This window comes from Patella vulgata, chromosome 4, assembly GCF_932274485.2.
Source record: "Patella vulgata chromosome 4, xgPatVulg1.2, whole genome shotgun sequence".
Classification (NCBI taxonomy): domain Eukaryota; kingdom Metazoa; phylum Mollusca; class Gastropoda; family Patellidae; genus Patella; species Patella vulgata.
In genome coordinates, this window is record NC_065882.2 from 69416184 (window position 1) to 69442109 (window position 25926).

At 36.3% G+C, this 25926-nt stretch overlaps 1 protein-coding gene across 3 annotated transcripts in view; it reads right to left on the reverse strand.

The window, feature by feature from the left end:
• Positions 1 to 1275: 1275 nt before the first annotated feature.
• The window catches only part of LOC126818184 (chitin synthase chs-2), a 55760-nt gene continuing 31109 nt past the window's right edge, over positions 1276 to 25926 (reverse strand). Inside the window, exons 8-19 of one of the 3 annotated variants that reach the window (XM_050545441.2) lie at positions 24711 to 25000; positions 18836 to 19037; positions 17983 to 18120; positions 15840 to 17053; positions 12205 to 12450; positions 10777 to 10856; positions 10129 to 10231; positions 8196 to 8349; positions 6599 to 6763; positions 5812 to 5947; positions 5366 to 5566; positions 1276 to 4817 (exon numbers count right to left, since the gene is read on the reverse strand). In XM_050545441.2, the coding sequence (XP_050401398.2) occupies positions 2728 to 4817; positions 5366 to 5566; positions 5812 to 5947; positions 6599 to 6763; positions 8196 to 8349; positions 10129 to 10231; positions 10777 to 10856; positions 12205 to 12450; positions 15840 to 17053; positions 17983 to 18120; positions 18836 to 19037; positions 24711 to 25000 (5019 nt within the window). In that variant the 3' untranslated portion in view covers positions 1276 to 2727. Of the gene's footprint in view, positions 4818 to 5365; positions 5567 to 5811; positions 5948 to 6598; positions 6764 to 8195; positions 8350 to 10128; positions 10232 to 10776; positions 10857 to 12204; positions 12451 to 15839; positions 17054 to 17982; positions 18121 to 18835; positions 19038 to 22485; positions 23089 to 24710; positions 25641 to 25926 lie in introns of those variants that run through there. The other 2 variants (XM_050545442.2, XM_050545443.2) reach the window with 2 other exon arrangements.

Below are 25926 nucleotides of genomic sequence, written 5' to 3' on the forward strand. Positions count from 1 at the left end.
ATCAAAAGTTCTGTGATTGAGTCAACTGGCGTGGTTTCGATTCCCCGGTTGTACGTAACAAGGAGTGGGGTCGCCTGTCCAAATTGAACCATATGTTAGTCCCGAAATGACCTAGTTTGAGTCGAGTGGACGTTAAACCCCATTTCGCGCTCTCTCTCTCTTTGGTTGCCTCAACCGAATAACTTCCCAGTCTTTTAATTCCTTGAAATCTACCAGTGGAATGATTTTGTGATCAGAAGTGATTTTTAGTTTAATGATTCTAACGATGCATCCATCACGTAAGTATTCGTTACATTGCTCACATCTTCCTTCAGCGTGCACATTAAAGTCTTTGTTCGTTCACCATCAGTAGCTTTACGATTTTGTGATGGCTTAAAGCTTTTCGATTTCGTAACCCGTGAACTTGCAAAAATGAAATTCCGGGGCCCCATGATATGGACATTCGCCTTCAATAGAAAAGGGAGTACGATGGCCTGCACTACATGAAGATCTGACCAGTTGCAGTGTAAGGTCGCGCCAGGGGTCATAATATGAGTGGCTTTTGTCATATGGCTGGTACTCCCGTAAAGAGTCTGGTCATTTTATCCAAATGACTAATTCGGTGGTACTTGTACTCTATAAAGCTAAATTATTGTCCGACTTCAAGTAGAATCTCAGAAATTGTTAGTACTTCATGAGCATAATGAACATTTTCACGGAAAGTTTCCAGTGTTAATGACCCTGGCTATTATACTTGTTAATAAACGGATATTACCATAGCCATACTCTAGAAAATTCAATATTCTTGAAATGCGCATGTAACTAATATAATACCGATCGACAAAAGTACTTATAGAGTTATTGCTCCTGGATCATGTATTACTTATTGTCAATCATCCGAGTTGAGATTTAAGACACCAACAGTTTGTGTATGCCAACCAAAACAAGAAAAGTACATAGACGAAGTTGCTAGTGGCGTATGATACAGTTCCTAGCAAAATATGTTTTAGACCCGAGTCCATATCCCAACCCTCTTGATGAATATTAACGCCCCGTAACATAGTGCAAAGGCATTTTGGACACCTTATGTAGTGGATGTGTTACTTAGGCGGTTCTTATTCAGTTTTGTTCAAAGGCAATGGGGTGGTATGATCTTTAAACTTAGGGGAAGGACATTTTTGGCCCCTTATGCAGTGGGCGTCTTGCTTAGGGGTTCTGGAAGTCTTAAAGATCACCAACCATTGTCATATGTTTCTGAATGATACAATATCAGAACGACAACAACACAAAACGGAATTGATTACAAAACAGTTTTATTGAAATCAAATACAGAAAGTCACCTTAGCTGAGATATGTTCAGCAATTTGCACATTAATTAAACATGTTTAATATTCACAACGAGTCATCATCTAGAGCAGATATTCAAAATCATGAAATTAAAAGGACAGAAGAATTTATCCAGGAAACAAAATGTACATCCTGGGAAGGAATTAATTTTCGGCTGTATTCGACACGTTATATATATATACATAGGATCAGCTTTAATATATCACGCCTTATCACCAACGTCACAATTCACTAATCGAATACCAAAACTAAAAGAAACGCTAAAATCGAAATAAACTGAAGGGATTGATCTCTAGCTTGAATATTATAAATTATGCCAAGCTCAAATATCTGCTATTTAACGCTTTTATACAAGAAAATCTTTCTCTACCTTTGGGGATTAATACATCTATTAAAACACTGACTGCTGTGACACCAAGGGATATTCGAACAAATAGGCGTTCTCGTTCAAAACTTTTAAGGATAACACTTTGCCATCTACCATTTTCTCGTTGTAATATTGCCGCTATATTCTGGTTCCGAGCCAGCCCCAAAACAACAGCTTCAAATATATTCAGTGGTTACTACTATACTATAAAATATACATATACATATGGCTTAAACAGTCTTAAAAGTTATTCAGTCCAATCGAACACAGCCTAAAGGTGTATATAAAATATGTTGAAATTTATTAAAAATTTACAACTGTTTTATGTATAATGACTTATCTTTCTTTAATTTATAAATATAACATCGTCTAAGAAAGATCTAGGTCATAATAATATATGCATAAATTATTTTACAAGGCAAGATAAGTATATAAACAATTATTATCACACTATTTATCTAAATTAATAGATAAACATTATTAGCATAAAACATAAATAATAATAATAATAATCATAATAAAACAGATATAAACGATATATATAATCACCTATTATTTATATATGTGTATTGTCCGTGATTTATCGTCCTTCCGGCAAGACTGGGTACAATTTAAGCAAAGTTAAGGCGTTTTCACATTTGATGTGAAATTGAGCTTTTAAGCAAAACATGCGAACAAACTGACGGATATCGTCCCCACCGATGTTAGAATGTTTAGTTTTCATTACATTTCAAACAGTCACTTTTAAACCCGATCCGCTTATTTAATTATTTAAAATATAATTTGCTAACCATCTTGCACGTCAATGGTTCTGGTATCCTACGACTCGCTTGTGTATATTAAGGCTTAAGGCACACGTTCTTTAACACCGGGAGATTAGAAGGCACTGTTTAATCAGCAACGGATGATGCGATTGATTCTTTGTTCACAAACTTTGCACAGTTTCGTCACTGTTCAGAGACATTATTTACTTTGAGCATTTCAGTTTTTAACACACATTAGTAAATATTTCTAGAATAAACTTGTCTTTATCATCACCTGTTTAATTTATTGAACCGGGCAACTAAGTCCTCGGCGGTTTCTCTTTTAGGTGGTGAATTTCTAGGACTAACTACTCTTAGAGATCCGTTCTGTGTACCACCGCCGTTGCTATTAAGGAACGTATTTATATTAGAGACTGTGCCAGGATCTGCCGTATGTTGCCTTAATAATTTGGTATATCGTTTAACAAATGCTCTACGTAATGTGTTATTTTTATCCACCATTGTACGACTTCTATTAGCTCGTTTACCATTTCGTCTCTTTCTAACAACTTCACCAGGACTACCTTCCTCCATATTACCATCCGTAAATGCTTCATTACCAAACATCATGGGATATGGATTCTCTGTGGCCGAAGCATTGGGAATGTCACTATCGTCAAAAGAGCGACCTTGGTTTTGGTAACCGTTCGATGCATAGATATTATTAGGCATAGTCGGCCTTCCTTCACAGGAACTAAGATAATCGTAATCTTGGTCCGTGAGATCTTCATCAAAACCATGGAGTCGTTGCAGTTCCCGGGCGTATTCCACCGCTCTACGAATATGCTTCTTTGGATCATATCGTTTGCGACAACATCGAAGATCTGTAGATGCCAAAATGTGCAAGAGCGTGCCGTATCTATGTCGCAACATAGCAGCGAACTGAAGCAACAGAATGAAGGCGAACACAATCAAAAATACAAGTCCGAGGGGTTCAATGGGCAAGTCCTTGTTATTAGGTCGTGGAATAGGTATGCTAACTTTATCTTTAACACTTTGCAACATAAAAATAATAATCATCCAAAATGCATTCATCATGAAGAAAGCAAATGCAACATTATTTCTCATAGATTTTAGATCAACAGATACTTTAGCTTCATGCGCTTTATCTTTTACAATGGGGTGCAAATACTTTGCTATACATCTTTGCCAGAACTCTATTTCTCTAACAGGTAGGTACTGAACTTCTCCACCTCTGAGCCCAGCATCTTCCACCCATCTGGGATTGATAAGTTCATCTCGTTCTTCCTCAAACATATGCTCCTCTTCATCAGAAGATGTTGATGTTTCAGATGCATCTCCGTGTTCTGCATCTTCCTCTTCGATGTCATTTATGTTAGAGCGTTTTGATCTGCGCGATCGAGAAGATGAGCGTCGTCGTTGCTGTTGGAAACTGGAACCAGCAGAAACTGTTCTCATTCCAGCTTCCACTTTGTCTAACTTTTCCATTACTTGGCGAAGAATTTCCGTGTTCAGATCGGGATGTCGATGTCCACAAACTCTCCGAAGCATTCTCCAGAAACCACAACATGAATTTTCATCATCATGTCGAGCTATCCATGACATCCATCCAGTGGGATTCTTTGGGCTAATCGGAATTGATTCTTGTGGTAACATCGGTTTTAAATGTGCTAAATGGGCCGTCTCTCTAGTACCCCATGATACGACATGGAGATTACACATAGCATATAACATGAGCAGTACGTAGCCGGAAGGAATACACAGAAAGTATAGAGCTCCCGGCAGCAAACATATGAACTCCTGCGGATGAAAACATGCCGATATGATGAAGATTGCTAAAAGCATCAACAAGAATACCGCGTTAGGACTGACGATTGTATCCTCCGCTATTTGAACCAAAGTACCAACGACAACAGCCATCATCAACAGGGAATATATGGCACTTAAGATTGCTGCAAAATTTAACTGCGTTTCTGATTTGCCGACGAAACATACGATTAAATAAAGCACAGAAGGACCAACAGCTAACAGGTACGACTGCCATAAACTTGTTCGGATAACAGCATTGAAAGCACCAGCCATCATAAGCAATACCGTGGCGGGACCCAAGATGGTGGATAACATAAGAAGACCTTGGTAACCCATGTACAAGTAAGAGATGTTGTCGTTTATCTTGACAGTGGTTCGATAGCTCTGAAGTAGGTCCATGATGTTAGCTAATGTTGAAGGAATCCATCTACGTCTTTGATTGAAAAACTCTTTGAATCTCTCTGGGGCGTGGGTCATGGCATCTGAAGCAGCACAATATTCTACACGATAACCTTGTTGAAGAAGTAATGTACATAACCATCTATCTTCACCTGGAAATAAAAATATAAAACAACATTTAAAACAAAAATTCCGGATTAAATAAAATTAAAGCATATCAAAATACATGATAAATGATTGAGCCCTTGTCAACATAACTTAACTAATGTAAACGTTGCTATTCAGGTCTAGAATCTTGCTCAAGACCGGAGTAAATTTGTGTTTTCATGGTCGTTTTGCTGCTAAATTGCGGATTATTATATAGATATTTAAAACCATGCTCTAGATACGCGCGCTTTATTGAATGAAAGGGGATTTCTTTGAAAAGAAACTGGTATAGGAGCATTTCCCGTCTCGCTTCGATAAGAGAGATATTTATGTTTTCAGCCTGCTTCATTTCCCAGTTTAACAATTACTGTGTGACAAAAGAACAGCGTTAAAATTATGACAACCTAAGCAGTTAATAACCCTTTGTTGTACGTCATCAGTTTCCCTTCGATGGGGCCCCAAGACTACTTCATCTGGTTCCCATGCTGATACATCGATGACTTGTTTTTTCTACATCGCTTGTATATTTTCCAAATATAAAACTGAATGTTACCTTGATCGTACTGTAGGTAGTGACGTGCTTCCGATGATCTGGTGGCATAGGTTCTCATTACATTATCATCCATTAAAGCTGATCCACGGAACAGGGAGAAACAACCAGGACTACACAATACACAACCCAACATATGTTCAGCTGCTTTCTGTAGCCAATGACCAACTGCGTATTCAAACACTTGATACCAAACCATAGGTCCTGAGAAGAAGATTTAAATTTTCTGTCTTAATCCATTGCATATTACACATATTTATCATTTTATATTCATCTGAAATTGTATAACCGTTTAGGATCGCACTTACTGCATATTATTTCCCTACGTACATACTGGAACTGGCACAATGGTTTACTGGAGACATGGATATCTTTATGTAGCAGTATTGATAATTATTGTCAGATAAACCTAAAAAACTGTCTGAGAAAAATGCATTTGCTTTATTTACCTGATCCGATCGGGTGAATTCGTCCACAAGCAGCTCCGACTTTTTTACTCTTTCTCATTCGGTCTACCAGCAGCTGTACAGCGTGTGGTTTGAAGTCAACGTCACCATCAAGTGCCAGAACAAACGTGTTTTCAGCCTGGAAGGACGATAATCATATGATCTAATGTCTAATGTTTTGGATTAAAATTGGAGAGAGGGAGAGCAAGAGAGAGAGGGAGAGAAAGAGAGAGATTAACGTCTAATCGACACAAACTAGGTAATTTCGAGGTTAACTAATAGTTCAATTTTATTTCAATAATTCGCTTGCGCGTAGGCGTCTTTAGCAGTGGGACGAAACCGTAGGACCTGGGAAAAACCCACGATGTTGGGGAGGTGACCTTACTCCTTGTCACGTGAAACCACGCCACTTGACCCCCTAGACAGACCTTTTGATACAACGCGTACGCGTTAACCAAGTCACGTACAACCGAGGAATCTAAACTCTGCCAGACTTTATGATACAGCGGGCACGTGCTAACCATTCTGCCATCCAACCCCTCCCCATGACATTTGATGCTTTGATCACACGGTATGGGTGTTCCAACTAGCGACAGTGCCAGAGTCACTTCACTCCAGGAAGAATGATTTTGTTGTCCAGATTGAGGAAGAAATAACATGGATTGACAAGGCGCAACAGTATCAACCATTTATATACAACTAACCAGAAACTTTCATGTGTTTCCGCTGAAGGGTTCATACGACCAATCGTTCTGATTCTTTCTGTTTCCCATAACCCAATAAGACATACCTGAACTAGAACTTTTTCTGGAATGTATTTGAAGAGGTTTCCTTTTACGAAGTGTGTTGCCGAGTTTCGCCATTTCTCTTCCCTGTCTAAGGTTGAGTTACTTTGCATGGCGTCATCTTGTTGTCCGAGTAATCGATAACCAAGTAGGTAGTACATATACATCACCTGTAAAATTACATATATTATATTGAGATTTAACTAATCGATTATCGAAAATTAACATATTGTATAATTGCGCAAGATAGATATATTGCTTTATCTGTGCAAATCAGTCCAATCGCTACGAGCTACCAACAATAAAGACTGAAGAGGTGACCGTTGACCAGCACGAACAACCGCCGTTTGAAATATTTGTGGTTGATACAGGGATATGATACCTTCATTGTCTTATTAATTGTACTCTTATGAATCACCTACAAACGATACCTTTATTTCCATTTTAAATAAGGATGACACCCTTTCCATTAGAAACGGGAGTCGCGGTTGCTCAGTGGGTAGGACAGGACCCTGTCGCATTGGGATGAACAGGGTTCTGTCTCAATAACCAAGTTCACTCCCGCTGTTGACCGAGAAAGTTTCTAGGGCTGCGGGGGGCGGGGGGCATGACAAGGAACAGTAAGTAGTCGTCTCGTGTACACATTGGTGTGCACGTAAAACAACTCTTGGCAGTTGGAATTCGAAATAAGAGTAGGCCGTAGTGTCGCTGTCTTGGCCAAATGCCCCTCGTAGCAGGAGATGACCCACTTAACCTAGATGGAACATCAAATGATTCAAACGTGGATGTTTAGCCTGGCAATTTCAGTTGATAGTTTCAAAATGGCCAAGCTTTATCCAGGCACCAGAAGTTATTTCTAGATCAAGTACACAAATACGGGTCTTGTGTCAGGGTCGAATTATGTTTTCCTTTTCTCTGGGAAAAAAATGAAAGCTTGCTAAATGCTTTAATACTGTGGCTTTCTGTTGATATTTGGTTGAAGCCCTAGTTTAAATTGTTAGACAAACAATACGACAAGGGTTAGTTTTATATACAAAATAATATTGCAAAGTGGCTAAAGTGTTTTGTAGATTATCAAGAGCTTTTTATTTTAGCTAAATACTTAGTTTTGTTTAACCATATTTGATCTGCATGAATCTTAAGAGACGAAGGATAGACGTATTTGTATTTTGGGATCTAAAATGTCAGTCTGTGCATGCGAAAGATTTTGCCACTTTGTAATCGATATATCCAAGGGGGAAACACCTAGTTTAGCTGAGTTTTTCTGATATATAAGCCGAGTGAGTAAACAGCAAGCTAACAATTCCGTTGAAAGAAAGAATTTTTATTTTGAACAGGTTTAAGGACTGATTGCACCAATTGCATACAATGTCAGATGTGGTGGTTAGGGGTTGTCTCTTTGCTTGTCTTGTGCATGTCTGACAATCGGGTAAATTCGAATGCTGCATAGAAGGAGCCTACCACCGTTCATGTTGCTCACTACGAACCCTATTTGAGAACTATATATTATATGTGACCATCGCGTGGAAGAAGTCTACCACTTTTCATGTGATTCATTACGAAATTTATATATCAAACCAACCCGAGGGAACTATTCATTACCTGTGACCATCGTTTCTTGTGACGTATCTTGAGCCTGTCCTTAAGATGGGCTATCAAAAGATTACCACCAGGTAACGTCCATACCAGACGTCCGCCATATGGAGTAGGAATCTTTACCGGGGCCATTAACTTGATTTCACTTTCATGAATAGCACTAAAACGAAAAAAAACGATATCTTTGAAGGAATCCTATATTTCCTTTACGTTCTTTACACCTCCTGTTGGTTAAATAAATCAGTTGTCATAAAGTTACTATTGTAGACAAAAATTGGCGGAAAGTGTGAGATTATTTTGGTAAATATTAATTTTAAATACGGAACGACATTCCCAACTTGTATCCAATTTCTAATCAGTGATGAAAAGTAGGCTTATTTACATGACGTGAGAATGGATAAAGTTTTGTTTGCGATCTGGTCTTTGGAAGAAGTTTGTTGAAGACACTGGTTAAACATGGATTCTTAACTTGGTTAACAAAACCCAATTTAATCAAGCAATTAAAAAACACAAGGAAGAATAATCAAGAGTTATTGATATATGTTGTTTGGGCAAGATTGTCTATGTTAGCCTATGTCGTCAACCACTGCAAAACAATTTCAAATACCGCCCATTAATGCGCGTCTTCAACTAAACATATATTCAAATTCCAGGACCAGATTCACCCAGTAAAATCCTCAGCAGGTATAAACATGCATTTGTCTGCGATCAGGTCAAATTTTATTGATATTTTCATTTGCTGTTGCTGATTTTATTTGCAGAAATTGTCTGAATAAACGAACATCCGTTTAAGATGTTTAGCATTTTGGCATGACGTCTGGTTAAACATGTGGATGACTGCAATTATGTATTGCTACGGTCTGAATGTTTAAAAACGCAACCTTAGTTCAGCTATATACGCACATTCGGGAAGCCCACATAAACAATATTCGCAGAAATCTGACTTCATTATAAAATTAAAGTGTCCATCCCCGAAAATAAATAAAATGATGATACAGCGATTATATTCATTTCTTTCCTTAATACATCGTGAGGTTTTTAGTAGTAAAATATGCCAAATGTTTACTCCCGAAATGACCAGGGCTGTGTCGAATGCACGTTAAACCTGAACTACTGGTTGGAATTCTTAAGAGATTAATTAGCCTGGGTTGTTTCAATTGGATTTTATACCAACTCTATCCTAGACATTCGTCTAAGTTTCATTTGTTTCTTAATGTTTTTGCCAACCACTGTACACCCTAACCCATACTTTATTGAGCTAGAGCATTGAGATATCTATATTTGGTATCCCTTCATATGAATCAAGATCAGTACTGTGAGATACATCTCAAATCTATAACTACAACTTTCAAAATCCGTCGGAAAACAAAAAAATTTACCCAAGGAAAAACTCGCTTTATACAGTCCACTAACAGCATATAGTTTTACAATGTATACTTGTTCATATTTGGCTAACAACGACAATTGGGACACCTCGCCGCCCGGAAAACAAACACTTTTGTTCTGGAGTTTCTTATCTACGGCACATACAAGTAGGACGCCATTAACCTCGCTTTGAAGGTGTTGCTAAATAGTCCTTTATCAAAAGGAAATTTTGAAGGAAGAGATTATTTCAACCTTTATAAAGTTCATCCCTTACTTTTTGAAAGAGACTAGATAATAGAGAGGTCAGTCTTAATGCCAATTTCAGTCGATGTAGACACTCGCTAGACAGAACATAGACAGACTATTTAGCATTTGTATCAATTCATTGTCAAACGTCAGTCAAGACATATATCTTAAAAATAAACTGGTAGTCAAAATAAAGTTGAAAAAATTGTCAAAATCAGATCATAAACCATTTTAGAAGATGCCATATTGTTTTCAAATTTACAATTTCTGTCGAGTTTTGAAAAAGATTTAAGAAACATTCAATGAATTAAATAAATCAAATATTTACCTTGCAGCATCATCCACCAGATCGACGAGTTGATTCACAAAGATATTTGCCATCCACTCCCCTTTATTATTCAATTCCATGGCATCATCAAAAAATATATTAGCTGAAAATAGGCAGTTGTCATTGTTTATTTGTCCTACATATTAAACCTAGCGTTCTATACATAATACGAGGAGGAACTAAAATGGGAAGTAAACAAACAGAGGGTAAGGAAAGCAATGTATGAGCTAAAAGAATATTTGGCATGTACATATTTACAGGCCCTTTATCGAAGGTTGTTGGATAAAATCAATAAGACTACATACAAGAATGTCTCTTTAATCAATATGCTACGAGTTACTGAAATATTTCCTCGTCTCAAATTATTTTTTTTCTAGCTTTTAAGTACAAAATTATTGTCCTATTATAGAATTCTTTAAAAGTTTCACGACAAAACCAGTATTTATTTCTAATCTTTCTAATTCAAATAGGTAAATAAATTATTTGTATTGTCCCAAAAAGTATAAATAGACACATTTTTATTAATTGCATTGTATTTATATTGTGGTTATTTACATAAAGAGGATGCTCGTTTGGGTTTGGGGATTTCTGTCTGTTTTTCGCGCCGTTAAAACCTGCGCAAAGCACACATAACTTGATCTTATTTACCTTCAAATTCATAGAAATCGGGATCTTGGACGCTAAAGTAATCTTGTGCATTTCTCCTGGCACTCTGGTCGATGTCAAGTCTACAAAGAGAAAAAAAAAGTTAAAAAAAAAACAATCAAATTTGAACAATGAGGCACAAGGTCTGTTTATTTATCATCGACTATTATTTAATACACTATTTAGAATTTAGGAAATGAAATGGGTGTGACGTGTAAAGTCTGTTTTAAGCATGCAAATGATACCCCGTTCTTCAATATTATCTGGAGCAATTCCTCTAAATATGGAATAAGATATGTTAAACAAATTTTAAATAAACAAGAGCTTCTTGACGAAAATACCATGGCAACGACATGACATGGGTGTGTAAAAAGTGCAATATAACAATTCAGGAGATCCCGGATTTATTGATCGGGAGAATATCTTGGCATAGGTAGAATTCAAAACTTTATAACATGGCAGCTATCTCAATATTGTCGACCAAACGAGTGAAGACACATATCGAATTAAAATTGTTAGCAGTTTGTGCAGACTCGACTAGTCTAACTTAAGTCTAATCCTAATATCTCTGTTGATTTATGTCTCAATCTAAGATGGCTGCCAACATGGCCACCTGCCAGTCAGTATAGCGCCGTTGTTTTCAGTAATATTGTGACACTAAGTGTTCAAAGGAAAAATTCAAATTTGCATCCTAATCAAATTGTTGAAATTATAAAAAAAAGTATAAAACTATCTTTATTTCATATTTAACAATGGCATCGAAGAAATATTCTAAGAAGAAATGACCCTTTAGAGTTAAACCCCTGTCTAAATAGTTTAGTCTCCTTTAGCCCACCATTGTTTAATCGTGTTGATCTCAGAGGTTTAGTGAGCTGTTTAACTTTTTTCTTATTCCTATCTTAAGCCGAGTTGCACCTTTAAACTCTCAAAACCATGCTATAACTGTAATCCGTTTTGCGAACTTCTTTCTCGCTAGTGCAAAGACACCTTATCTTTAAACATCAACACGGAGAGAGCAAACCCAAAGCATAGCAAATTCACATGTTATCCTTTTTATTTAAATGATGACTATATAGATACAACAAAAAACATTACGGTACTAAATGGCACGATACTGTCCAGCACAGATCATTGAATCTATTGACCCTTTGGTTTCTGTAATGCGACAACAACATTCTTACTCACACCGGAGTATAAAAACCCTCCATGAAGAAAGGGTTAGCTTTCAGTAGTACGTTATTGTCTATGGCACTTAACGATAGCGTCGTAAAATTAATACCCCCCCCCCACCCGCGTCGACAAAATAAAAAAAAAACATCAACAACAGCAACAAAACTAATCCAAATTGTGGATGTTAATAAATTCTGACAACTTAGTGATCTCTGGGAATCTACACGCGTTTGTGTTAAACTAAATTCGTGCCCAACTTACCTAAACAACGATTTCAAAATCTGCATCATCTCGTTTTCTGTTTCATGCCACATAGTAGCACAAACATAAATCTTTGGTACAATTTGTTCTCGTTGTTTTCTCATGGCATCTGTTGAATTACTGTCCATAGAAGCATCATCATTAAAGGCCAGTTCTTTAAGGATTCTTTCTTTATCATTGCGGCGTCGGTTTAATAAAAGGGATTGTTCGATTAGGGCACCACAATAAAGCGGTAATATAAATAACCTGAAAGAATGATATAATTATGTTGTTAATATATTGCTGTCTACATTTAATTATGTTGTTTATATACTGATGCCTACTTTTAAGCAATGATATAATTATGTTGTCCATGTATTGATGTCTAATGTTAAATAATGATATAATTATGTTGTTCATGTATTGATGTCTGATGTTAAATAATGATATAATTATATTGTTTATATATTGATGTCTAATGTTACAGAATGATATATTTATGTTATTTATATATTGATGTCTACATGTATGCTGTTTATTTAGTGATGTCTACAGTTAATGAATGATTTAATCATGCTGTTCATATATTACTGTCTCCCGTTGCAGAATATAATTATGTTGGTTATATGTTGATCACTGTTAAATAATGATATAATTATTCTCTTTATATATTGATGTCTACTGTTAAATAATGATATAATTGTGTATAATTATGTTGTCACATATCGATATAGTAATATATTTCTTTTGATTTTGAGAATCTGGCCATACCGTTAAACCAGACGAGGTTTATTAATATTATATTCAGGACCGCGATAAATAAGTAACTAGCAGAAAATGCAAGGATCAGCAGAATTAGTTATATGTACTGACATAATATGCCGTGCACCAGCGGAAGCACACGGGGCCAACACGTTTGTTTCTACTGTAATAACAAAGGAGGATTTACCTGAAATTAACCCGTTAAAGGCTTATATAGAACTTTCAATTTCTTAGGTAAAGTACCACACCGTCTTTAATTGTTCACATTGAATTTAATTGTAATAAACAATAATAAAGCAAGTAATGATCAAATGCCTGTGCCATAATATTTTTGTAGACAAAGCACATATTAAAAAGGTATTTAGTGCTGGATTAGAATTTAGCAAGCTTACGGGAATTATGTCACATTGACACCCCACAAAGAAGCAATGATATCGATCTATTAGTTCAAACAGTACGATCTTCAATGCATGCAGCATCTACGCAGTTATGATTTGAGCCAAAATATTTAACCAAAACATTCTGGTAATGCAAACGGCATTTATATACACCCATGCCTAACTTTTGATCTCAAAGTATGCCGACTTGTTACAAGCAAATGTTTTATCTTTTTCTTTGTCTCCAAAGACAATGTTTGACCATTTCTTTGAAATGTCTTGGGGTTGTGAATGTAGTCACAAAAAGAAAATTATTTTAAAAATTCGTGACCTAGACAAATGATATCGATGTCAAGACAGACTTATATTGTTATAATTATTTACATATTCAGCTATGATTTATTTTCAAGATCGTTGGTCATTGGCCATTTATATTAACTCCCTATTGGATTGACATCTTGCATTTCAGTAGTTACCAGTGTACCAGTATTCAATGTGTATGTAAGTTCATTAAAATCAGCCCGAGTCGACTATGAGGTTTTTAAACAACAATGCGAAATTCACGTATCCTATTGAATTCTTGAACATGTCAGATTTTTTTCAAGTCTATCAAACGGGGTAACAAACGAAACACGTTAGTAATCTAATCTTAATTATAAATTTCCGTGTTTGCCGGGTGGGGGGGGGGGAAATATCTAATATGATCTTCAAGAAGGTCTTGCAATTACTGTTCGAAACACCAGCATAAGTATTTTTGAATGTCAGCCATGATATGAATTATGGGCAACAATGAACCATAAAAAGCACAATCCCACGTCCATTAGAGGAATTCCGAAAAAGCATCACGTGTATTCGCAAAAATCAGAAATCTTCCGTAATGGATATTATTTTATTTATGAAAAGCATACAAATGAGATTAAGCCATTAGAAAAGTGTAACTATAAATGTGAACGATTCCATGCACATGACATGAGTGCCTTGCGTGTACGGCGGCACATAGACAGTCTGATCTTAAATAAATAGAGTTACCTGTCTATTACATTGGTCAGTCAAATACTGCACAGCGACCTTTGTCAATGACATACCTTGAGTTTGACACAAAATGGACCTTTATGGCAGTGGTGGTGTAGACAGGATGAAGTATGATCATTTTTTAAATTTATGTGTTAGTTTTACGATGTAATGCGATCGGGGTTAAAGTCGCGGCCTAGCAAGAATGACCCGAATTAAGATCGTAGCGTGGGGCGAGTACTGCAGCCTTTCACTTATGCTAGGTTCCCACTGTTGTGCGAAGCGTTGCGATAGGATTGTCCCTATTGAGTCGACGATCTGGTACGTGCAGATACGTAGCATGCGCATGAGTGGCGTCTGTGGGAATTCGGTACGACAAAAAACCGAAGTACACCCGTGTGCACATTTGTGTGTATGTAACAGAACCCTTGCCAGTTGAAATTCGACGAAGAGTAGGTGTGAACGCGGCTGTCCTGGCGGAATTATATCTCTTTCATTGCATATGTAACCATATCAGTCTGAAAATGACCGAAATATTGCGTTGGGGATTTTAATTAGGAATATTGCCAAATATGTATGTTTTGTTGCAAATTCGAAACTAACATTGCATTGCGGTTATCGCGAAACGCACAGATGATAGAGTAAGCAAGCGACATTGCTGAGGCACGTACAATGATATCTGTCAAATCTACAGTGTATTTATTGTAGAATCGTACACAACCCTTAACATCTGTAACAAAACCAAGTTAATGATGCAACCCACTTCTTGTAAACTTTTAATTACGACTGAACTCAAAATTCAATTTTAACCTAAGTGTAAATAATTTACATGTAGCTGAGGAGTCGTGTTTACTTATTCAATGTCTACGGACATGGTTTTACTATTCAAATATTTTGATTAACAAAATGTATTAGGCTGAAATGTAACAAGAAAGGAGTGGCTGGAAATCCCATTTTTGGTACAGATGGACCAAAGATGAGATCCAAGACACACTCCAATTCGTCAAAAAACATATAATTCGATCGATAAATACGATGCTACATCTTCTATAATTGGTTGCTAGGAAATCCGAAATAGAGGCAGGATATTTAGAGATTGGTTTCTTCCGTTTATCTTCTTTCATATAGGATGTAATTTGTTATTCTCTCCCATTTATTTGATCAGGGTACGGGGTCGCATGTTATGCGAAAAAGGATCATAGTAAGGATCCTGCTAATTGTTAACCGGGAAGTTTATTTCGCACTACGTACAATTTCAGGCGTTCAGATAAACGCATAAAACACAGGAATCATCGTCAGTATTTGTCCTTTCTGATTGTCCTTTTATCTTTATTTCTTGTATTTCTTTTCAAAATCAACATTGCAGACCCAAGGGGTTAATATGCCAATTTCTGAAAGCTCCAAACAGTGCCGATGTTTATGGACATTTTTTTAAAGACAAAACTACCCCTACCCTATGATCATTTAGTATTATGGAATATATAAAAATGTTGGTGTACTAATTACCTTTCTGTAAAAGCTAATCTTGGGGCTTTTGGAGTCCAAATGTAACGAGTAATCCACAACTGTGAGGCCCACCATAGGCCAAAACCTAGACCAAGATGCCATATTAACCACTTCCGTTCTGTTCCGTTTCCACTACAAGCCCACATTAAAAAGTCGTTTATCAGAACAGTTTCTTCCGGCTTAAGATAACACACCGTAATGATACTAGCAACAGCCACTGGAGTAGCCAAGCTTAAGGGTATCGCAAAAGAGAACCTTTGCATGCATAATTTACACGCTAACCTTGCGAAATAATAGCACAGTCCAGAAGACACAACTTGAAGCAGTAAAGGCATATAGGTAAACCAGCTCCTCCATGGATCCGTTTGCAGACGACAAGTGGTATCATTTATCCCCGACAAACGCAACATGGTGGCATTCATTGAAGAGCAATTAAAATATGTAAATTGTGCTTCGGCATCCATATCGATCAGACTAAAATCAGGCCCTTCTGTGCCGGAAATAGGTGGCGCAGTAGTCATCTGTGGATACGACGTAGGATAAGTGGCATTGAGATTAAGTCCATAGTTTTCTGGGTGAAATAAGGCACCAAAAGCTTTATGAACCATACTTAGGTTTGGCACTAACAAGAAGGCGAATCCAAAAGTGAGTCCTACTTTCCATAAATTAGCTATCATATATGTTTTAACACGAACTCTATGCAATGTATCTTTATAGTCCTTGACGGGTATTTCGATGCATCCCATACGGAAATCTTTATCTACAAAATTTTCCCACCAGTTAACTGATATCATAAATAATGCTAGAGGGATTTCCCAGGACATGTCCGACAGAGCGTATGTAGATGACCAGGCTGATTCCGAGGTTTGTGGAAGACTTTGTGGAGGAACATATTTGGGTGATGGTGGTTCTGTTAAGGACGTCGATTCATCCACGACGTCATCACTGGCCGTTTTTACACATTCTGATTTCATTGATGCCATTACTATCACAAAGGCCGATAACTGCATACATACTGATAGAAGATCCAGTATGATAGTCGTTATTTTACGTCTGGTATCTTCAGAACGTTTAGTGGCAAACAATCTCAAAATGGCCGGAACTGAACACAGAGCATTCATTAATAATAATGAACGTACGGTATCTAAACATGGAAGAACTCGGAACATAAAAAGACACAGTCCAAAAGAATGGATAGTTTCTATCATCAAAATCTGCAAAATAGAAAATGAATCTGAACAAGAATTTCTCACAGAAAACGAATGAAAATACATATTGACTCCTTCAGAAGGAGGATGCAGGAGTTACTAATACTACCAAAACCCAGCCTATAAATAGTTTATGACGGAGGGTATGGTAATACGAAAATGTAGTTTAAGAAATATGGTGTGTATTCTTTTAATATACAATATCACTTCCCAGGGAATTAGTTTTCAGCACAAAGTTGCACCTGTCTGTGTCTAGTGTGCTATATACAAATTGGTCGCACACGTAAAATGCCATTGAAGGATGTAATACGAGTAGGCACTATCGGGGCAACCCAACCCCACCCCCTTGGACTAGTACAGTTACAGGGGCTAAATCGCTAATATTTGGGAGCTAGAAATTGACACAAATGAGTCTCAGTGCATTATAATATTGTAACATGAATGTATATAAACTGATTTACATTCAATCGTTTCTAATCAGTTATGTTCAGCGAAATACGCCAGAAGTTTCAGTCGAATGGCAATCTCTGTCGTCTGGTTATTCTAGTCTACATCAATAGTACCTATTGCGCATGCTCGCAGATAAGAATATGGGGTCACCGTTTGACATGCCTTGTGGAATATGTCTAGTCTCGTTCTTCGAGTGCCTTGTTACACATGGTGCTGAACGCATTATGGTACACGATTCGTGTACCAATAGTAAAATGGTTTATTTTGTTTTAAATATTTTATATCAGAAGCCCATCTTTTCCCGGTAAGATCACACCATCAATGTTGATTTAAACTGACAAATAATTCGTGTTTTAAATGTCGAAGAATTTGGATGATATTGAGTTAGAGACTTAGCTACTTTGACCTGTCTTAGTTACAAAGTGGTAAAGAATATAACTCGACTTGATTAAAACATTATTAAAAACAATTCCAAAAACACTTACCCATGACAGATTTCCTATAGAAGGTCTAGGATAATTTCCAAACATAACTTTGAAGAGACATTCCATAAAGGATACCATATACGGAAGACACATCACTGCTATTACCATATAAACCCACCGATCTCGATTCTCCCATCCCTGAAAACAAATAGACGAAAATATACAATATTGATGTTATTGCTTTTGACACTTACTACTGGTCTTGTATAATTAATATCATGTTTGAGGGTGCCAGACCAACCACGTATTATTCATGTTACAGGATTTATTTATTTTGGGGTAACTTCCATAATAATATCTCAATTTGTTAATTACACAGTCTAATTGAAGTTATAGATATTAATTATTTATTTCCTCTTTGTTTTATTTTTATGTTATTTACACTACTGTACACAGCGGCTCTACTCCTTGTCACGTACACGCTATTATTCGAAACTACGCCACTTGAGCAATGACATACTTTATGATCTAAAGCGCAGATCTTAGACCATTCGTGGAGTTAGGTGGCCGAATGAATAACGCGTGTGCCGCGTAAACCTAAGGTCTGTCATTGATCAAATGCCGTGGTTTCGATTCCCTGCTTGTACGTGACAAGGAGTAGGGTCGCCTGTCCAACCTCGTGGGTTTTCTCCGTGTCCTCCCGCTGCTAAATTATTGAAATAAAATTGAATCATATGTTAGTCTCGAAATGACCTAGTTTGTGTCGAGTGGACGTTAAACCTCATTTCTCCAGCTCTCGCTCTCTCTTAGACCATTCGGCCACCCAACCAACCCTAACACATTTCATTTAGAATTCTAACACAATCCTAAATGTTCCTTATTGGGTGTTTTATTTTCATGTTATAATACTTACTTGTTTATAATTTCCTATAGCATGAGTCATTAACAATAAACTTCCTTTACTAGCTAAAGCACTGGTTAATACACATATAAATATAAACAAGTAGGCGAATACTTTTAGTGTTTTGGCGGCTACTTCAAACCAATTAGTTGATGCTTCATAGATGGTTTCACTTCGCCGAGATACTGTTTTGAACAGGTCCCATGGCTGGAAACTGAAAAAGAAAATGGACTACAGTCAATTATGTGATTTAAATTAAAAGTAACACCAGTTTAATGCAAATGTTATTGCGCCCGCTATCTGAAACACAATGAAGGTAGCCACCATTACTTCGCTCAGAATAAAGTAATTTGTCTGAAATTCTAAAACTATTATAGGAAGACAGTCCAGCCCTTTATATATATATCTTACATAATGTATCTTTGAATAGGGTTTATATTTATGAGTCAAAGACTTGGTATTGGATTAATATATAACCTTTTATTTTGGAATAAAAAAAATGTGGCTATGATTATTTGTATACCATCATATTGATTTGCTATTTTACTTTAAAAGATTTTTCTTATTATTTAAGAAAATCTGAATTTTAAAGTTACAAAAAAGTTCGACTTTGAATCACTAATAAAACACACGTCTATTTTCGAAGATTTTATTTAAACTCATTTATCAGACTTCAAACATTGGTTACTATCGTTAGTAAGATCAAGTAATTTAATTTTACTTCACATCATCGGGCATGTTAATTTGTCTTATTAGAGAGTAAGCACGTATCTTTTTAAATTTCCTATCATGCATCTCAAAATTAAACTTCAAACAATTGGGCCAGCGGGTTTTCAATATTATATAATTTAAATTTCTAAACATAACAACACAAATCGTTTTTATAGATTTAACATGTCTTCTCTAAATGCCATTTGTTGCATACTTCACACTCAGTTTCATTTCTTTTGTCGTCATTTTTTTTTTCTTATTTTTAAGAAGCGGTTGCCAAGCAAGATACAAACTAAAAAGGCAAGAAGGGCCTATAATCCTGGATGTTACGGTCCGACATGCGTTGATATCAAAATGAACCAAGATTCGTGGGATATAAACTTACACTTTAAGTTTTATCACAATCGGATACAAATTGTGACAGATTGAGTGTCCACAACCTTTGCGTAAAGGGTAGCAGCCATTTTGACGAAAGTTTTGGTCCGATTTTCACAACATTCGAACGCAACTGTAATTACGGTATAACGGTGATATATATGAACGTTTTTCTGAAATCAAATAAAAATTGTGACATCTCGAGTGTCCACAAGCTAAAAACGTAATTTCTCGTACAATCAGGGGCCATAATCCATGCAGTTACGGTCAGAAAAGCGCGAATATTGAAAGTGATCATTATCTAATAATAGGTATGTATCATGTCCAGTTGTCAGCGCTGTTTGCCGTTTATTCACAGGAAATAATATAGCTATCGTGCAGAAGACATGACATGTTTTAAAGGGTGGAATAAAAATTGTTATTGTTAATTCCATGTTTTGCTTTGCAGCGCTATGATTTTGTGGCGTTGTTATCCGGTATATTGTCCAATTGCCTAGCTTTTGTTTTCTAATAACCCACAGCAGTTCATTTGCCAGCAAATAATGTAAGAGACCCTTCAGTATACTATATGTTTCATTTCTGAGTTCATGGAAAAATACAACGCCACTAAGATTATGAGATGTCGACGCACATGTATACATTTCAAACTGATGGGCATTTGCTCAGGCACCCAAATCAATATTTAAATTAAATCGCTGAGACTAACATGACCTTCTGAATGGTAACGAATAGTTTTTAACGCTCGCTAATGCGGTAATATTATTTACTGTGTAATGTTAGGGAGGATAGCAACGGCGTTTACTTCTATTTTTCGTCGAGATCCAACGGTTTAGGGATCTTTTATGTGCATGTTAATAGGTACACGTATACTGGGGATCGCGGCTTGTAACGAACTCATTTTCGAAAGACGAGCCGTGTTACCGTTGATCGCAGAGCGATTCGTCACGATGGTGAGTGTACATGTTTTAGGGATCTTTTATGTGCATGTCAACACGTACACGTACACGGTGAATCGCGGCTTGATTCGAACTCATTTTCGAAAGACAAGCCGTGTTACCGTTGATCGCAGAGCGATTCATCACGATGGAGAGTGTACATGTTATAACAGTGTGTCTTCCAAATGTAAAACACAGCTCAAAATATCAACCTGTCAGAGGTACCAATTTCACATTAACCACAAGAGTTCAATGGGAAATCGGTACCCGTTTCCGCCAGAGTCAACAAAAAATTGCAAGTGTGAGAACGATAGTTTGGATTTGTAAGCTTTCTTGGTTCCACATAACTGTACTTGATTGTCGAAAAGTAAATTGTAGTAAAAGTTAAAATTCGCAACAAAAAGAAACAAAATCGTAAATGGATTTCGAAATATGTAAACGATTATGTACGGTATTGATTCAAGGTGACTCAATTTCAGGTTTGGTCGATGTTTCACTAATTCAAGAAATTCTATCTATACTTGATTAATTTTATAATCGATTTATCGATATTGCAACAAGACTGTCCATAAGAAAATTTCAGATGAACAAGTTAGTAAATGGCTCATGGCCCGACAACTAATTTCAAAGAATATTTTTACAGATTATGGAACACGGGTGATCCTTTGTAAAACGTGATAAATAAATTGGATGGGTTCACTATCGGCTTTCCGGGGATTTATATTAGGATTTATTTAGTCTATCCAGAAGCTTTCATGTAAATGTTATTGTCACATATTTTTCCCTCTGATAAACGACAAAAATTCACCTAACCGTCAGTAACAGATACAATATAAACCAGATTCTGAACTTTCCAAAGTTTTTCTATAAATAAATTCCAATAAAATTTAAAAGAATTTGGGGATAACAATTTGTCCAATTTTTGTGGCATGTTTATCAAAAATCTATTTTGCAAGAGCACAGCAATTGTTTAGAATTTTTAAGTTTGTTTGATGGAAATAATATTTACTCATGTTAGCCGCTGAAATTTCTTGATTCGGTCGATAGTTTTTTAAAGAAAAAATATACATGTCTAAAATTAGGAACGGGGCCATTGGGAAACTGCGGAATAATGGATTTTCCAATTTTCCACAGATCCGTGATTAGAGAGCATATTCTGTTTTCGCTTTTACCTTGCAGCGTAAATAACACAACTCCCCTTCCCCCACCTCACCGAGGACATCTTTTACTTGCCTTATTAGACTACAAAAAGGCGGAATTTTACCTTGTTTGTATTAAGGAATTGAAATATATTTTTAAAACAAAAACAAATACAACAAAAGAAGTATAATTCTCTATTGTTTGTGATTTTGTGTAACATTTGTGTCTTAAGCCATCGATTAACTTAACTAAGTTGTCTTTAAAGCGAACTAATCTGCTAGATAATGGTGTGGTTCTTCTAACAATCATATGATGGCAAGAAGACATAGTTGCACGGTGCTAAATAAGGCTAGACTGCAGGAGAAAGTTTACTTTCCCACAACCCACAGTAAACAATGATGTAAAAAAAAAGAGAACGTCCAGGAAAAGACTTATTTACATACTCAAAATCCATTTAACTGCTAATAAAAACTGCTGACAAGGAGTAAAAAAGGCACAAACCTGTCCAAGGACATCATATTAAAACTTCATTTATAAAATATATCCATTATGAATAAATAATAAAGTACATCCATTATCCACACAAGAGCTTTGCTTCTGATCACGTCTCCATTTTGGCCAACTGCCGAAACGAATCACGGGTAGAGCGATGGGCTACAAAATGCCACCATGATGTGTAATGTCTTAAGTTTACAAGAGATCAATATGGCTTCCTGTTAGGTTTGAGACGATTCGAGAATCACTAAACACAAATCTGTTTGTTTTCATAGCTGAATATTTTATGTTTGCCAGCGAGAATTGCAGTAGATAAAATGTAAAAACTTATCAGTGGACTTCATCCAAATGGATTAACTGTCCGCCAAATTAGATACAAATTTAAAAACATTGGTCATAGGCATTCGGGCTTAATCGGGAAAAAAAACAATGCGCTGAAAGGAGTTCGACATACAAGTTTGGTGAGTTATTTGGCTAAACTGATCGGTAGGAACACAAGATCGATCATGTCAATATAAATCGGGAATAAGCGTCTCCAAGCACGATTTGAACCAACATTAGCTTCCTATTACACAGTTTCTTGTTGAGGTGTCTTAAAACTGATCAATTTGTCACAGTGTAACTCATATCATGACGAATTCCTAACTAACACAAACTTTTCATCAACTACCACATTCCTTGAGAAAAGAAAATCTGGCTTAGAGTCCGAGGTATCAAAACCCAGCCTATGATTCAATTATCTACTGGGATCAGCACTGGATAAACACATCTACGTTAAAAAAATATCACGTGGGGTGATGAGTTCAGAGAGATTCTCCGAAACAGAAAATGTGTTGCCTTTTGTTCATTTGCATTCGTCTTCATTTACACGCCTTATGCAAATTGTTCAAGTCACTTTTTATCTTATGGAAAGCTATTGATAAATCGATTCTGGATAATCGTGACATAATCTACGTCATTATCGTCATTTTTTTCTATTTGGCATAAAAATGATGCGTTAACAATCCGTGACCGTGGGATTCACGAAATTTGACAATCTGGCGGTAATCTGACGATCGGGCTACTTTAGACGCCATGTTTGGGATATAGATTTGCCGTGACTTCTGCCAATCTATTTTAAATCACTTAAGATGCGAAAGGTCATGATCACCGTGTTCTAACCCTTCTATTCATGTATTTCGAACAAACAAACTATTAATTAATCCGCAATGATTTCTAAATGGCAATTGTTCCATCTAGCATGTGACATCTCGTCTTTCGAGCAATAAAACCTTCAGCGTTTTCGATGTTTGCATTACTAACTATTTACAAAGCGATAGCTAAACAATTACTTAAAATACCTTTATAAATCAAAAACTGAAAACAATGCCAAGTAAAGAAAAAATGATTTCACCAATGCATAAAAATCCCTTAACTAACAATGTGCCACCCTTCTCTTTTTTAAATACATTTAACAAAGACTTAAAGAGTCGCTAGAAAAAACAAACATCCACTGTTGGGCTAGCTGGTCATGCCATTTTGGATTAACCGTTTATAGTTTTATATCACATATAGTTCTCGTCCAGAAGCTTTTTATCAAATTTTAACGGCAGTTTAATGACTTTGTTTGCACTTTGGTATGAGACAAAATAGCATTTCTTATATATAATTTATTGCAAATTATCCATTTTACTACTGATATGGAAGAATATTAGTATTTTACATATTTAAGTCATTGCAAACCAGATTTTACTTGGAAAGGAATTAGAAATTGGAATTTTGGATACATGATTTATTGCAAACTAAAAAGGCAAGCATTTCGATGATAATAAAGTATAATTTGGAAGAAATTAAAAAATCAAAACATTACAGATTCTGTCTAAAAGTCAACACTTGTTTTAGCCATCTTATAATTTAATTAAACGATATAAATAATTAAGAAACAACTATTGTTACAGTAAACTACATGTCCCGATCTCTAGAGACATCCTTTCAAGTAAAATTATTGTGGCATTTAGCTTGGACGTCCGCCATGATATAAAGCCAACTGGTCAACTATCAATTCTGATTTCACAGTCAAAAGATATAAATTGTTCGAGATAGCCGCCATATGAAAATAACATAATCTAAATCAAACATTTTATTTGGTTAAACTAAAATAAATGGAGAAATAAAGAATAGGAAAACCATACTGGTGTTAAGCCAACCTTACATAATAAGGAACTCGCTAAATGAGATTTACGTAAACTTACCCAATATCCATGATACCGTCCTGTTGCTGATGCGGAAGGTTCGTGGACAGGTTAGTCGTTGCCGTAGATTCTGAAGCAGTTGTGTTTGACTTTTGTGAATTTTTGCGCCAACGTTTTCGTCGCCGTTTGTGTCCACCTGTAGCATCGTCTTCACTATATCCTAGGCGATTGTTTCCATCGCTTTGTGCATATTTTTCCGATGAGCTCATTATTATCACAGACTCACTCCCATTTTTCTCCTTATCCACTCCAGGAATAGGTGACTTGGGTGGATTCAGATTTTTAATAATCTGTGGTTGAAAAATAAGAAATATACAATATAATAATCACTGGCTGTAGCATCGAGAATGAACCTTCAATAGCTTAACGACAATATTCCAGACTACAGAAGTAAAGTATCCAAGTTGTCACAGACGTTGCAATATGGACAAACTTTAAACTGTTAGTAGTAAGTCATGCGCCACACGTCACACGATCCCAGTCGGACTTAAAGTTCAAATGAGGACATGCGGCTGTGTTCCGTCAGTGATCGCATCCAAGTAAATATTACGTAAAATCTAATCAGAAAAAATACAATAATCTCCTTAACAGAACAACCGAGGCTCGGTCTTTGTCCGTCGAAATAAACGCATGCGCGAAGAATTTTCAAAGCGTTGAAAAATTCTTGCCGTGTTTAACGAAGAAATACTAGCGGATCAAACCCCAAGTGGCCCAATGGCAGTGGTCCAATAGAAGAGCGAACGGAGTGCCGTGTTTGTCATCCAATATTAGTTCGCGAAGAATAAGCTTTTTGTCAAAGGGATAATCCTCGTCGGGGCTCAACGGAACATACGAAACAATTGCAAACACCCAATAGTCAATAAACAGTCCTGTAACATTTCAGAGATGTTCTTTTACTTCGAACAAGTCCAATTCATGGGATTGGAATCAAGTGAATGCAAGTAGGAAAGCTCGGTATTTCTACCAGGGCTGTTCTATATGGAATTTTTTCTATTATATATTTTTTTTCTATATTTTGGATTTTCGGAAACTCTTTACTGGATTTAGCGAGGAATTTTGTTCCCTTTGTATTCTATATTCGTGTTAATTTTAGATATTTAAATATGGATTTTTCCGACAAGGGAGGCTAATCCTTTTATTAGACCACTTTCGACAAATAACTCATCTTTGGACAGTTAAATAGACAGTTTGTCCACCTGTCGGCTGTATTGTCTTA